General features: G+C 37.6%; 1 protein-coding gene across 2 annotated transcripts; it reads left to right on the forward strand.

Annotated features, from left to right (window-relative positions):
- The first annotated feature begins 1,731 nt into the window (after positions 1-1,731).
- On the forward strand, positions 1,732-11,792 carry LOC118334119 (cytokine-dependent hematopoietic cell linker). Of its 2 annotated transcripts, none has more exons than XM_035669949.1 (17): positions 1,732-1,883; positions 4,210-4,250; positions 6,298-6,448; positions 7,539-7,591; positions 7,694-7,736; positions 9,499-9,549; positions 9,642-9,676; positions 9,783-9,793; positions 9,877-9,960; positions 10,206-10,227; positions 10,530-10,554; positions 10,648-10,705; positions 10,795-10,811; positions 10,904-10,998; positions 11,087-11,164; positions 11,258-11,413; positions 11,501-11,792. In XM_035669949.1, exons 2-17 carry the CDS (start codon positions 4,248-4,250, stop codon positions 11,651-11,653), a joined length of 1,035 nt encoding a protein of 344 aa, XP_035525842.1. In that variant the 5' UTR covers positions 1,732-1,883; positions 4,210-4,247; the 3' UTR covers positions 11,654-11,792. The 2 variants fall into 2 exon arrangements, with proteins under 2 accessions (XP_035525842.1, XP_035525843.1); XM_035669950.1 differs by having other exon boundaries at positions 11,553-11,792.
- The last annotated feature ends 2,211 nt before the right edge of the window (positions 11,793-14,003 follow it).

Below are 14,003 nucleotides of genomic sequence, written 5' to 3' on the forward strand. Positions count from 1 at the left end.
ATATTTTCAGTGTTGTAGATTATATTTTTACTTGAAACTTAAAGCTGCAGCAAGCTTTATGGAAAATTACAGTTCATTACAACTTTTTGTTTTGTTTTGTAGCACTGCCATTAGTTCTATTGGTTATGAAATGGTTAGGAAAAAGAATTGCCTAAACTATGCATTGTTTAAACATGTCTGATAATTACCAACCAACTTCTTGGTTCAACATTGACCTACCGTACTTTCCGTAGTTGTGTGCAGTTATGGTTCAGTATGCAATGAGGGATTTGTAGCCATAGTACAGATGTACAGCTATCACCTTTAACCCTCAAATAAAGAGCAAGCTAATCTGGTTAAAGCAGCTGCAAGGAACTGTCATTTTGTGTTGATTCTGGTGGCCCCTGTGGACAAAAGCAGTAGTGTTTCCACCACCTCGTTTTATTGATTTCAGATAGAAACTCCTTGTAGTACGTTTAAACTGTCGGCTTGTTTAAAATAAGTACATGATATTCTGAATTCTTGTGTTTGTTGCCCTGCTGGATCCATTTTTAGTATCCATTCATTTCAGCATAGAACCACTGGCAGGAGCTACAAAAATAAAACCCAAGTTATAATAGACCAGAGTTTTCTTTGGACTGAGTGACCCAAAAAGTTATTCATTTTCTCTTACAGTTAGAAAGTAACCTTTTAAGCTGGATATATTTTCCAGTAGCAGCAGAAAGGTTTTAAATAAGAATGAGAAATGCGCACCCCTATATTTCTCGCTATTGTCAGTTCATGGGCCAATAAAATCCAGCTCCATGGCAGATGCTGAAAATATTCTCAGCTTGACTCAGCAGATAATTCTGCCTCATTTGAGCTGTTGTATAACTACTATTAATAGCTTGCGTTTAATGTCTCTCATTGTCTGATTTTTGGTATATGTGTCAACCAGCAGCATAATATCAGCATATAACCATCATGCTGATATTAACACATGGTGTAACTGAGTTACTTAGGATGTGACCAAAACAATAGGTTTTCAAAAGTATTTTTTTAGTATAACCTTATTGGCATTAAGTGTTTATGCTATAAAATGAAAATATTACACTAAAGTCAATTATCTCTTCGAAATGTTAAGCTTGAATAAAATATTGTCACAAATTTTGAGTTCGTCTTCTTGTTTGATCTAAAAATGATGCCAGATGATGATCTAATTAAAAGAGTAAATGTCACACTGCTTCCTTTTGCACTTGGCAGAGCAGCTGTGGAAATGTCACTATGCCCCTGTTTAAATGAAGAGAAATACCTGTAGCACTGAGCAGATTCATTTGACCCTGATTTACTGAGCAAACGGTCTCATTCTGGTTTTAGGTACAGTCCAGGAGCTTGCGCATTCAAATTTTGCGGTGTCGTGAAAATAGTGTCACATTTGCAAACAGCAAGTTGTCAGTTGTCTGTGTGACCAAAGAAAAAAAAGGAAATGTCCTCATCAAGGCTTTTGATCAAACATCAATGCATTGATGCATAAATTAGTTGCATTTTAAAAAAACACCCAAATCACAAACAATGTTTCTACAAAATGTTTTGTGCAGATTCTCACCTGACAACTTTCTGCATGAAGACCTGTGAAATCAGAGTACGTATGCTTAAGAAGAAGCCCTCCACAAACAAACCTTTTACTGTTTAAAGCAACAGTGAAGACCTCGGGTTATAGGCCAGTTATTCACCACACAGGAAGTCATTTTGGGTTACTGCAGTGGGCCGTCTAACTCCGTCAGTCAGACTCGAAGAAGCCCAGGTGTTTTTGCATATCTACAGGAGGGAAAGTAAAAAACCGCCTTTATTCTGGAACCAAATAGGCAGAAATTGCTGGACACCAACTGATGCACGTCTGCTTGTTGTGCAAGTCTTCTGAAAAGGTAAGAAACAGCTGAATTGTTCTCAACTTTTAACTGCCGTGTTTGTGAGTGTGTAGAATGGTCTGCTGTAAAAATAGATGAAAATGACAGGAATGGAAATATGAAGCAAGCTTTGAAATGCTGTATTTTCAGCTAGAGCTGAGAATCACGCTTTGTTTAAACTTCAAGAACACGTCACTACTTGTTCTAAGATTTTAGATTCAATGTGCAATATATAAACTGCAATATATAGTAATCTCATTTTAAAGGGGACTGAGGTGTAGGAATTAGTTACTGTGGGGCACTTTTAGACAAAATGCTATAAATTAGGCTGATTCTGCAACAGAAAGCGCAAAACTCATCTCTAGAATTGGACATAATACTTACTGACTCCACCCTATATTGTTAATGTGTTAGTTGTATTAGAATAAAATTTTTAAAAAAGAATTTAAAAAAAAACAAGAACCAACAAGAACATTATCAACAATACAGAATAATATTTTATAACAAACAATCCTATAATTTATAGTATTTCCTAGTTTGGTCGATATTGTTTCTCTCCTCAGACTGAGCTCTCTTTCGCTCTCTGCAGTTGATACTTTTCTTGATACCCGTAGCAAAGCCAGGTCACAAATCCTTAAGTAGTCTGGTGGTTTGAGTTGCCACAAATCCTCTGCACCCAATTTCCATGGGGCAGAAGTTTATTTTCCAGACTAACTGCTCAACCTCAGATGCTAGCTCCATGTATCTAATCTCCCTCCTTTTCATACATCTCATCCAACACCACTTCCCATGGCCCAGTAAGCTCTGCAAAATAGACAGACAGCCCCGCAGAGTGTTGGACCACAGTGCCAAATCCAATACTGAGTGTGATTCTCCCTTTTGGGACTGTCAGTTGGTAGCCTGTAATGTCTCCCGGCATTTTAACAATCCCTGTGCCTTGCTTAAATGTCCTTACTTCTATTTTGGGTAGGTTTCCTTCCTGCTTCCTGTTATGTTTTCCTTCACAGCCAAAGGGATTCAAAGATAAAAACCTGTCAATCAAACAGTGATTGATTCACCCTGACCCTCTGTTTCTCTCCTTCTTCTTGCCTCTTCTAATTTATATTATGTCTGAGAAAGCTCAGATGTTACACAAAAACCCATGGATCAGTGCAGAGAGCTAATGTTAAAGGGTAACCGGTATTTTTCAACCTGGACCTTATTTTCGCATGTTTTTGTGTGTAAGTGACTAATGGGGACAACAATTTTTGGAAATTACTCCAGTATTGAGTGAGATACTGTGTCCAACGTAATCCTTACGCAATCCAACTGTGCACTGTCAAAGTAAATCCACTAAAAGTTCTTGTTTTTGCCACTGATAGGCTCAGATTGTTGTTATAGCTGTCTGACAACATTATAGAAATGACCCCTACAGAGATAGACCTTTTTTGTGAAAGAGTGAAAGATGCTTTTTGTTTAACCAGAAACAACAGTTATAGCTTTTTGCCCTCTATTCAAAACCACCAGACTCCATTGACAAAAACAGCAATTTTACCTCATTGTACATCATTGTGACATCGTAACCTAGTTTTAAACATAAAAACATACATTAAAACCCTTGATTTTTCTCTAACATCTAACTTTATCAAAAATTCATATATATTATTAGTCAGACCCATGGTAAAATACGGTCCAGGTTGAAAAATACTAAAGTAACCCTTTAATGTTTAGGTCTAGCGGCCATGAGTTTCCATTCATCTGCTTTGTTGTCAGACTTGATTTTTTTTAATCTGGAGCCTTTAATAAAGCAGGACTACTGAGTTACCAAATGGGACTTAAAACATCAAAACAATGTCACTTCTGACTCTGTAATATACCTGACACTCTTCAAAAATAACATTACGCTTTAGTGTCTCATCATAGGGTTTACCTAAATTCAGATTGTACTGAGATGAAGTTCTACTTAATATAGAGCCCTAAATCTAATCACATTAGAACGACTGACTCACTGATGTTGTAAAGATTGACTAAATATATCTAATCTTAAATCTGCATGTTTATAAGTTTATGAAGCAGCATCCTTCTGTTTCACAACCTAGAAGCTTATGTCTGTCTGTGTGTGTGTGTGTGTGTGTTTCAGATAAAGTTTCTTTCCACTGAATGTTAAAAATGTGACTCAGGTAACCAGCCCAAGGAACCAAGTGAAAGCAGTGATCTGTTTAGATGCATATAAACATGTCATTCTTCAGCATGTTTAACTACTGAGGAAGAAAAGCCCAAGGTTAAAATTGTGTCAGAAGGCCACATTCTTTAGCAGAACTCCAAACTAATGATGTTTTTCATTTTTGTTTCACTCCCTCGTTAGCTGCAGAGAGAGGGAACAGCCATGAGTCTGCTGTGATAATGGTGAGTTATGGCGCCCATATCCACAGCATTTCCCTGATGGTTCCACATGAATGTTCCCAGGGGAAACTTTGGGCGTTTGCAGCCCCCTGTGTAATTACCTTTTAGCACAGAAATGAGTAAAGAGTGAGATTCTGCTCTGTCATTGTTAGCGCACAGCGAGAACAACACAGAGCAGAGCAGGACTATTCTCTGTACTTTTACTATAATTTATAACAATAGTTCTTTTGTTGCATTAATGTTCCTTTAAATGATGGAATATATTTCTATTTATTTAGTCATCTTATTCTATTCATATTTTATTGTCATTTAAATACATTTATTATAGGTAAAAAAAATCAATTTAATTGAATAGACTGCATAGCTGTCAGCTCTGACAGTGAAATGGCTTTGATGACACTGATGAAACTCTTCCTGTACTTCGTTGGCTCATGATACTTTTCAGAAATGCAGCAAAGAGCAATGGCAAAAGTTAGAAAGTGTTTTCGATTATATATATTCTTCTGCCCTTGCAGTAATGCTAGTCCGTACTGGTTTAAAAATAAAAAGGTTTCCTATCAGTAACTGTTATCCGCTTGTAGGATGATCCGAACACTACAGTATACCCATCTGTAGACTGTAGTTGTGCCTGCTCCATCTGCAGTCTCTAAATAGAGAGATAAGCACAGGGGGCAAGGGCTGCTAAAGGTTTTTACTATACAGTGAAATCTAAATGATGTAACAAGCATTGTTGATTGGAGGAAGTGGCCGTGGCTGGCAAATTATGCAACAGAATGTGATTCACATAAAGCAGAATATTTTAAGAAATTCTGCCATAAGAAGTTACACATTGTATTATAAATGTTAAACCTTATAACATTAATAATAAATTAACCTAAAATCTAACACAGTATGATGCAAGTATACAGTAATTTCACTTTAAATCCCCTTATGGACCGTTATATTGAATGTTTTCTTGTGAAGTCAACTTCATGATGTAGAAATGTATCGGGTAGCTTAAATCAATACATCTCTCGCAATATCAGAACATGAGTTTGTGTTTTATTTAGAAACGACATATTATAACCACCATTCTTTCTGAATAATTAAATAAGTGCTTCAGCTACATAAACTAGACAAATATGAAACGTGGTAAACATACAGGCAAACATGGGGTTATTGTATTAACCACTGTCTTATAGAATAAACACTCTTTGGCGAAATGTTCGTTGTGTTGCAAAAATGCCCGGTGGTGACAGTGCACCTGCCGGACAACAACATCAATTTCCTCTTAGGAAAAACCAATCTGGGCTCTACTCCTCATTACAAAAGAACCATTTCTGACGTGGAGCACACAGCTTTTAAACTGAATAAGAGAAGCTGGTTCGATTGGCCGTGATTGATGCTCCCACTGATAATGCATTCATCCTAATCGCACTCTTTTTTTTCCAGCTTTGCCACAGGTGCAGAAAAATTATGCATTGACAATGCACACTGTGTATCAGGTGCAATCAATTCACAGAAACAGACAATGTATTATTATATAACACATGCTGCGTCACAGACAGACTGTCTTTTTTTTCTATATGTGACTGACTGTAAATGTGTGCATCTCAGTGTCTGCGTGACTTGGAAGAGTGAAGCTTTAAAAAGGAAATCCAGTGAGACAAGCAGTGGGTAATGTTGCAACACCTCACAGTAGCTTCCTGTGCTTATCAGTGTTGTATATGCACATAGCATCTAACGCTAGCTTTCTACTCAGAATATACTGCATGTTGGTAAGCATAAAGAGCAAGAAACCTCAAAAGTAAATGCACAACTTACTGATTTCATTCTTTTTAAGGCAGATTAGTAGCTTTTTTTCCAGTAAGTCGGCGAATGCCGTCTTTCTTGTCCTCAAACCTAGTTCAGTGTTAAAAGAGATGAAGATATTGCATTGTTTAAATGTGATGTAATGATTTTTATCTCAGACATCAGAGCACAAATATGCACAAACTCCCAGGTTAATTAAATTTGACTGATGGAGACTTAGAACCTCCAATTTGAACAAAGTGCACTTTTCTCTCCACAGGATAGGAGGACAGACAGGAACAGAAATCAAAGATGTGGAAACTACAACAGCGTCATGGAGCATGAGTATGATGTGGTGGATGACCAAGAGGAAGTGATGAGCGTGCGCATACTTCCTGCAAGGCCCATAAATGATGAGAGAGAGTATGCAGGTAAAGAAGAACAAAGTGACATTTCAGTTCCAGCTTAGGTTAGTAGTGACTGTGGGTTTAGTTTCAGTTAGTCCTTACAAATGTCTTAAGTTTAAGTTTAGTTTTTAAAAGATTAACTAAAAAATTAGTAAATGTCTTTTGTTAGGTTTTGGTAGTGCTTTTTTAAATGTTCAATGTTTTCACTGTTTTGCCTTTCTTTGCAGTATATAATTATATAAAAATATAAGCACATCACATCCTTGTTGTCAGTGCAGCTGAGTGAACAACAGTAAACCACAAAACTGCCATCATCAGTGGGCTGAGACTCACACTCGTCAGTCTGTCTGTAGGAGTAAATCTGACCTTTGATATTTGTACTCTCATGATTCCTGTTCGCCTTAAATTTATTCAAATATAGCACAGAAAATTCATAACTTCACTTAAAATACCATATATCCAAAAACCTAATAACTCTAGGTTCAAAACTTGTCCAAACTTCAACTTAAAGAAGTGTTTGCACAGTTGACACAATGAGGGTGAGTATGTTTCACTTTCCTACACAGGAAAGCTCTAGTGAACATAATTCAAATGAAGCTGAATGAAGCGCAGCTAAGAAAAAAAAAGAGAAAAAAAAGAGCTCCACCACAAACTGTGGTGAGAATGAAAGCAGTGTGGATCTGAGAGAGAAAGATCATGCTGAGTGAGCCTGATCTGCCAGTGGGTCTCCAGGGCCATCTGTTGGCTGAGTCAGACTGCGGGAGATTACAATTATCCAGGAGCCGAAGGGGGAGAGAGGGAAACATGTAGTGCGAATAGACTCGCTTTACTTTCCTGCATGGATGTGGCCCACAGCCAGAAGCCTCACAGCTGCATGTCTACAACTTTATACTGAATGTGGCTTTTAAATTTGTTCACACTTGGAGTGTTCTCCCTCTGTAATCAATACAGTCTGCTGCTGCAGTGCACCGCTGGGACTGGCAACGACCGAGTTACAAGAATGATACGAACTCAGAGAGTGTTTAAACTGTCAACTAACACTGGAGCTACTGAACCTACTACAATTACTGACACTGATAAGACTGTGCGCATCACAACTTCTTTTGCTTTCAAGACAGGGATCTTCCGAGGTCATCATCAGCTCAGAGCCCTTCATCACTCTCCATTGTAAGGTTTCTGTTTTATTTTCTTTAAATGAAAGTCCCACTACAACCGCACAACTGTCAATGTCCGCTTATGCTTAATGTGTTCTGCTCTCCACTCCATCAGGGGAACTCCAGAATCCTCCCTAGAGTTATCCCAATTAATACAGGTAAAGTGACAAAGCTCTGCATGATCTGAATTTTGATTAATGGCATAAAAGCTATTCTGTGGAAGAAGCTCAAATCTAGTGCAACCACATAACTTACTTGAAAAAAAAAAAGCAATTAAATCAGTACACTCAGGGGTTTTGCTTGGTACCGACAGCCTAGGGCAGTGTTTCTCAACCTGGGGGTCAGGACCCCAAAAGGGGTTGCAAGATCATTTCCAGGGTTTACAAAAAGGTTGTGGAAGAAAAAATTCATACATACAACATATTGTGGCAAGAAGCGAAGAATGAGAGCCAGGAAGCGACTCTTTAATGACATTCAACATAGGGTACAAGAACTCAAAAACACAGTACAGTATATAGGCTATATACATGTTTTTATACATGGTAACAAGACCACTTGCCTCAGTAATATGATAATGTATTTCTATCTTTTACTGTGGTTTTAAGCCTAAAGCCAAAATGTTGACTGGTGACTGCTGTTATTTCAGTAAATCTAAAAACAAATTAGTTGTTGTTCTGTCTGTTGGCAATTTAATGGTCTATCTGTGTGAGTTTCATGGCTTTTATGTGTTACACATGGGGGGTCGAGGTGGTCACAAACACCAACCTGATTAATATGGGGGGTCGTGACTCTGAGCGGTTGAGAACTCTGGCCTAGGGTGATTAATATTAGCTAACGTTTGCAAAATTTTGATAGATATTCCTGTATAAAAGACATTACTGAGTCAGTTCACTGACTTAATGCCTTTTCTGTACTTGGCCCCAGGAAGCTGCTCAGCAGAAGTTACATAGGGTCACTTAACCTGCATTATCCAAGGTTTGGCATTAAATTAAATGGTGGAATATGAAATAGTCACTCATAGCACACTATGAAATATAACCCAGAGCTTTTAAGTCTCTTTTAGCTCACTGTATTGGTTTTACAGCACATGTACAGCATGGTGCAGTCTTTTCAACCCTTTCACTGCCAACATAACGTTAGTCATACGGCTACAAGGTCAGATAATAAGGGTGCATCGTGTCAGAATATAAGGCTGATCATGAAAGATATTCGCTAGGAAGGAACAGAAGAGAAGGTAGCGTCCTGTGCAGAACCGAGCCAGATATACAGATCATTAAAATGAGAAAAAAAGACTGTATGTGGTCAATACCAAAGAATAACAGAATTTAGCATTAATACTGTGGGGCTGTGTGCTTACAGATCTAGGCATCATCTCAAAATGTAAGATCTTTCATAATCAAAAATATAGCTTTTTGAAAGATTTAAATGGCCTTAAATTTTAAATATCAATTTTTTTAGTCTGATATCCATTTGTTCCTTGAGACCAGACAAGACCTAAAAAGCGAGCAAATGTTCAACTTAACATTTGTCAGGTGGCCAGAAAAACTGTTTTCCTAACCATTGCTTTTCTTTTGTTTTGACGTGTCTGCCTGATGTAAAAGTAGGCAGCTGTTTGCTAACACACCGGCCAAAAACATTTATAAGCCGGTATTATGGTGTATTTGTCAGCTCGTTTCAGTTTGATTAATGCTGCTGTTATTAACAGTGTTACAGCTCCTGACCTCAATAGATTTGGGAGCATGTGATACTTCAGCTGATGGTTTTCAGTTTAGTTGTGGCTTATCATGTTTCAGTTAAATACAACTGTATTTGGTAAAGTAACTTTTTTTTTCTTTCTTTGTTCCCCTCTAAGATTGAGTACCAATTTTGTAGTAAACATACACTATACATTATTTTCTGCATTGTTTTTTTTAAACACAGGGCCTGCTATAAATAGAGACCTGAAGCCAGGCAGAAAAAAGACCAGATTAGGTAAGACCATTTAAAAAGAATGAACTTCACCACATTAACTTTTCCACTTTGGCCTCAGAAGCATCCCAAATATTCACACGTTGCTCTTACAGATAAGAGGTTCACTCCGGTGCAGCCGGGACATCAGGTAAGCACCTGTGCCTTCTACAGCTTGGTGCATTGTTGACACTGTTTTTCTGCTGATTGCAACTCATAAAATAGGTGATCACTTTTCTCTCTTTCTAATATCACAGCGCTCACACAGGTAATTTTCCTCAGCTACTATTCAAGTTATTCGTAGTTAGGTTTAAATAAGTTGTGAGTGGACTAAAGTCTGTGTACTTCAAGGCCCTCTCCGTCACCTCCGCCCATATCCTTGGAGTTAGAGAAGGACTTGCCTGCATTGACTCTACGTGATCACTGCAAGAGAGAGTGAGTACTGTGTTATCCTCCCACTCTGGAAGCATGCAGACAGACCATCACTTGTTCCAGTGTCTGCCCTGTTGTTTTACATTTCTGTAGTTAATCTTGACCCTATGTGACTCTTTCCTCTGTGACGGAAAGTGGAAGGAGGTCCTGAGTTTGCAGTTTGTACAGTGTAGCAGTGGCGCCATCTGCTGGTTATAAAGAATTGTGATGTTATGTATAAATGACTATGACATTTTTTTTTTTTTCAGTGGAGAGAGAGCAACTAAAAGAGTAAGTAGTCAAACATGGAGCATGGTTTCAATCATAGAAATATGTCAGACTTTCCCTCTGGCTTCTGTGCTTCTATTCTATTTCATTCATTTTCTATGATAGTGTCCACTCATGTAACCCTGCAATGATGTAGTTATGTACTGTTATTTCTTAAAATCAATAATCATTTAGCGCTTTCAGCCAGGCTATTTTCATTTCAATTTGAAAAGGTATTTTTCAGTCTATTGTAACCTGACTAGAAATGACTTCTTAACTATGTTACACACTTTTTTATCCAATTGTCTTTTTAACTCTTCTAATAGGCAGAATTCGGTCAATCAAAAAAAGGTAAGAGCTAAATAACTGTGAATGTAACATTTTGGTTAAAAATGCCTTGACATTCGTAATGAAATTAACTAAATGAATGTGAATGTGTTTCAGCCCCCCACACCAATCAAAGGCATTCTTTGGATTTGGAGACTCATGATATAGAAAAAAGGTGCAGCTTTCATTTCTCAGGCTTTTCAGGACAATTATGTCACGTTATGTCATGTTTGATTTACATGTTCCCTTTCTTCCTTTATTTAGGTCACAGCAAAATCTGGGTAAGTATCGTTATAGGTCATCAGCATCATCATACAGCTATTGATTAAATAAGTCAACATTAATATATATAATATATAATTTCTACTTAAAGAAAGGGTGCCATCAAAACGCCATCACCATGAGTGGCCTCAAACTAAAGAAGACTTTGACCAACATGACTTTGTTCCAATGGAAAAGCCTCAACAGGTATACTTGCTTGAGATAAGGTTGCTACTTGATAAGGTTACAACTAGTTTATAGGTCATTGTTTACTGAGCTCTATGATGTTTGGCAGACCAACTGCGAAGAAGACTGGTATGTTGGGGCTTGTAGTCGGGCGGATGCTGAGCACGCCTTACACCTGGTGAACAAGGTATTGTATCTCTTCTAATGGGAAATCAGTCAAAAGATTACCCAAATGTGTCTGAAGCTAAACTTATTTTGTTTCTCACATCAACCACATTAGGATGGGGCATTTTTGGTACGAGACTGCTCCACCAACAGCAACAGTGAACCCTTGGTACTGGCTGTGTATCATGAGAAGAAGGTTTACAATGTAAAAATTCGGTTCATCGAGAGCACTAGCAAGTATGCCCTGGGAACGGGACAGCGATCGAACGACGTGAGTGGACAAATTCAAAAAGTTATTTCGTCAAGCACTCCCATCACCATTATATTTGCTGTAGCTCACATCTTATTTTTCCCTCAGATGTTTGACTCTGTAGCAGACATCATCAAGTTCCATTCCATATTCCCAATAGTACTCATCAGTGGGAGAAATATGCCCGGAAGCAGGTATCCAGAAAACTGTGTGCTGACATGTCCAGTAACGAGGAGGGATGTTGTCCTGCTGCTGCAATAACATATGCATCATTTCAGGAAAGATACTGTCCCAGTATGTCGCTATGACACCCAAAACATCCACCAAAGTTATCTGTGTCCATGTTAGGAAAAAGCTCACTGTGTGTGTGTACAAATTGTGAACTGTGTCAATAAAAAAATCAATCATAGCAACAAATGATTATTTTTATTATCAAGAATATGAAATACTAGTAAATAATGAAAAATGCCCATCGCAATTTCCTAGAGCCCAAGGGGATGACTTCATGTTTCATTTTTTTAATGTATCAAAAGTCTAAAATATAAAGGTAATCACTATATAATGCACAAAACAGAGAGAAACCACAAACTCACATGAAAGCTGGAAGCAGAGGATATTCATTACTTGATAACTATTGATCGGTGACCAAAATAGCAGGCATGAATTGACTTTAATTTCAGCTTTATTTTTAATCAGCAAAAACTGTGATATTTAGACTACTAGATCAAAATTATGATTTAATAATTAAACATTATTACATAGTAAGTCAACATCAGTGGTGGATAAAGTACTCAGATATTTTAGCTGAAAGTTGCAACACAGTGAAAAAAGTCTCTGTAAAGGTACTGCATTCAAAATATTCTGCGTCAAAATATACTTGAAGTAGTTAAAATAAAGGTGATCATAGAATAATATTCTCACTGGCTTATAATTAGTAAGGCATAACTGCTGTGTAGGTTAATAATATATCATCACTTGTTAGCAAATTGTGTAATAATCTAAATATATAAAGTGGGTGAAATGGCTAGGTAAATGAGTAAATGGCTCGATAATGTCTGAGGGGATGGAGGGCAGCAGCATAGCTCAGTAGGGAGAGCTGAGGTCTCAAAGTCAGAGAGTTCAGAGTTAAACCCCCGACTCCACCGGCCTGGGAAATGGTTAGGTAATTAGATACATTTCTGTAAAACTCAAAATGGTGTCACTTTTAACTCGGCTAACTCCTGTTGGTTGTTGTTGGTTGCACACGTAAAATATCTACCAACAGAGCTAACTCTAAATAAAGGAGATTAAGTACCCTAAATGAAACCCTGTGATTCAGTTTTAACAACTAGGACTTGGTGATGGATGGTACCGTGATGTCCTTTGATCATCTCAGAGAGAAGTACTTTTTCAGATATCTGCAAATGCCCAGCGTTATCTCCTCTGCTATGAAGTTACACTCCAGGGGGTTTCCTCTTTCAGCAGTAAAGAAGGCTAAAATCTGTTTGAAAAAAACAGGAAACCTATCACCAGGATTTATAGGGCCCCATTGAACCCAGACAACAAATACACTGCTCATGTCAGTTTCTTTGGGAGGTTTAGTTTGGATGGTCTGTGTTTGGTCAAGCTCTTCAGGTTGCTTACCGGTATTTACCAAAAGAGCTAAAGAACTGCTATAAGGCTATACATAAGCTTCAAATTACTCTGGTGAAACTTAATATGTTTAATCCTCTGCTTTGAAAATAATGTAATAAGTGTAAAACTACTGAAGCTTCATGTTTTCACTGTATTTTGAATGCCCTCTTATTAATGACCTCTGGGCCCAAGACTGTAATCTATATTATATTTAGGGAAAACCTGGCCTTTAAACATATTGTTTGCATTCTTGGAATACAGTCAGCAGTATTGAACATTAACCCCTCTACACTGAAGCTGCTAAAGGTGCTTGTTCTTAGTGAAGGAGAATGGAGGTGTTGTTCTTGGATGGATTTCAGACACTGTCCCTACAGTTTCACAATGGATTTGGAGGGCTATGGAACTTATACCTTATACCTGGTCCAGGCCCAGGCTCTTTGGATTGGTCTCTACGGACTAGCATGGACTAAGATCTTGAGTTACATTTACACAGGTTTAATGTCAAATATACTATTATCCCTTTATTAGGCATGATTTCCATTGCTTTATCAAATCATATGAACCTTCTGTCTTGGTATTATTTTGTTTGTTTGTTTTTTTGTTATTATTTATTCATTTGTCATTGTTTAGTCATATACTGTTTTTTTTTCTTGTATGCAAGTCATGCGTTGGGGGCTTGTTGGAAAAATGGTATGTTTTTTATTATGTCCTTTCATCAAGTATATGATCCTTTGGAAATCAATAAATATACACGAAGAAAAGAAAAAATCTATATGGTTAATGACACATACGAATTACTATACATTTAAATTCTGCAAAGTCCGTCTCTTTGTCTTTGTCCTCTGTTCACGTGAGCTGTGTGCTGAGAACTTCCAGGCCACATTCTGGAATGTGGAGAGTACCGACAGTAAATTTGACCACTGACTTTCCATTAGTGCCATCATTACCCAGAGGTCAAGTGAGGAAGAGGTTTAGCAGATTATATACTACTATAGTA

Source organism: Morone saxatilis, unplaced genomic scaffold (genome assembly GCF_004916995.1).
Source record: "Morone saxatilis isolate NCDOM2014 unplaced genomic scaffold, NCSU_SB_2.0 Contig22, whole genome shotgun sequence".
Lineage (NCBI taxonomy): Eukaryota > Metazoa > Chordata > Actinopteri > Moronidae > Morone > Morone saxatilis.

Bases quoted from the DNA above. Each gene is read 5' to 3' on its own strand.
- LOC118334119 (XM_035669949.1), top strand. The intron at 7,737-9,498 runs GTAAAGTGACAA...TTTTAAACACAG, and splicing joins AGTTATCCCAATTAATACAG to GGCCTGCTATAAATAGAGAC. The intron at 10,555-10,647 runs GTAAGAGCTAAA...AATGTGTTTCAG, and splicing joins ATTCGGTCAATCAAAAAAAG to CCCCCCACACCAATCAAAGG.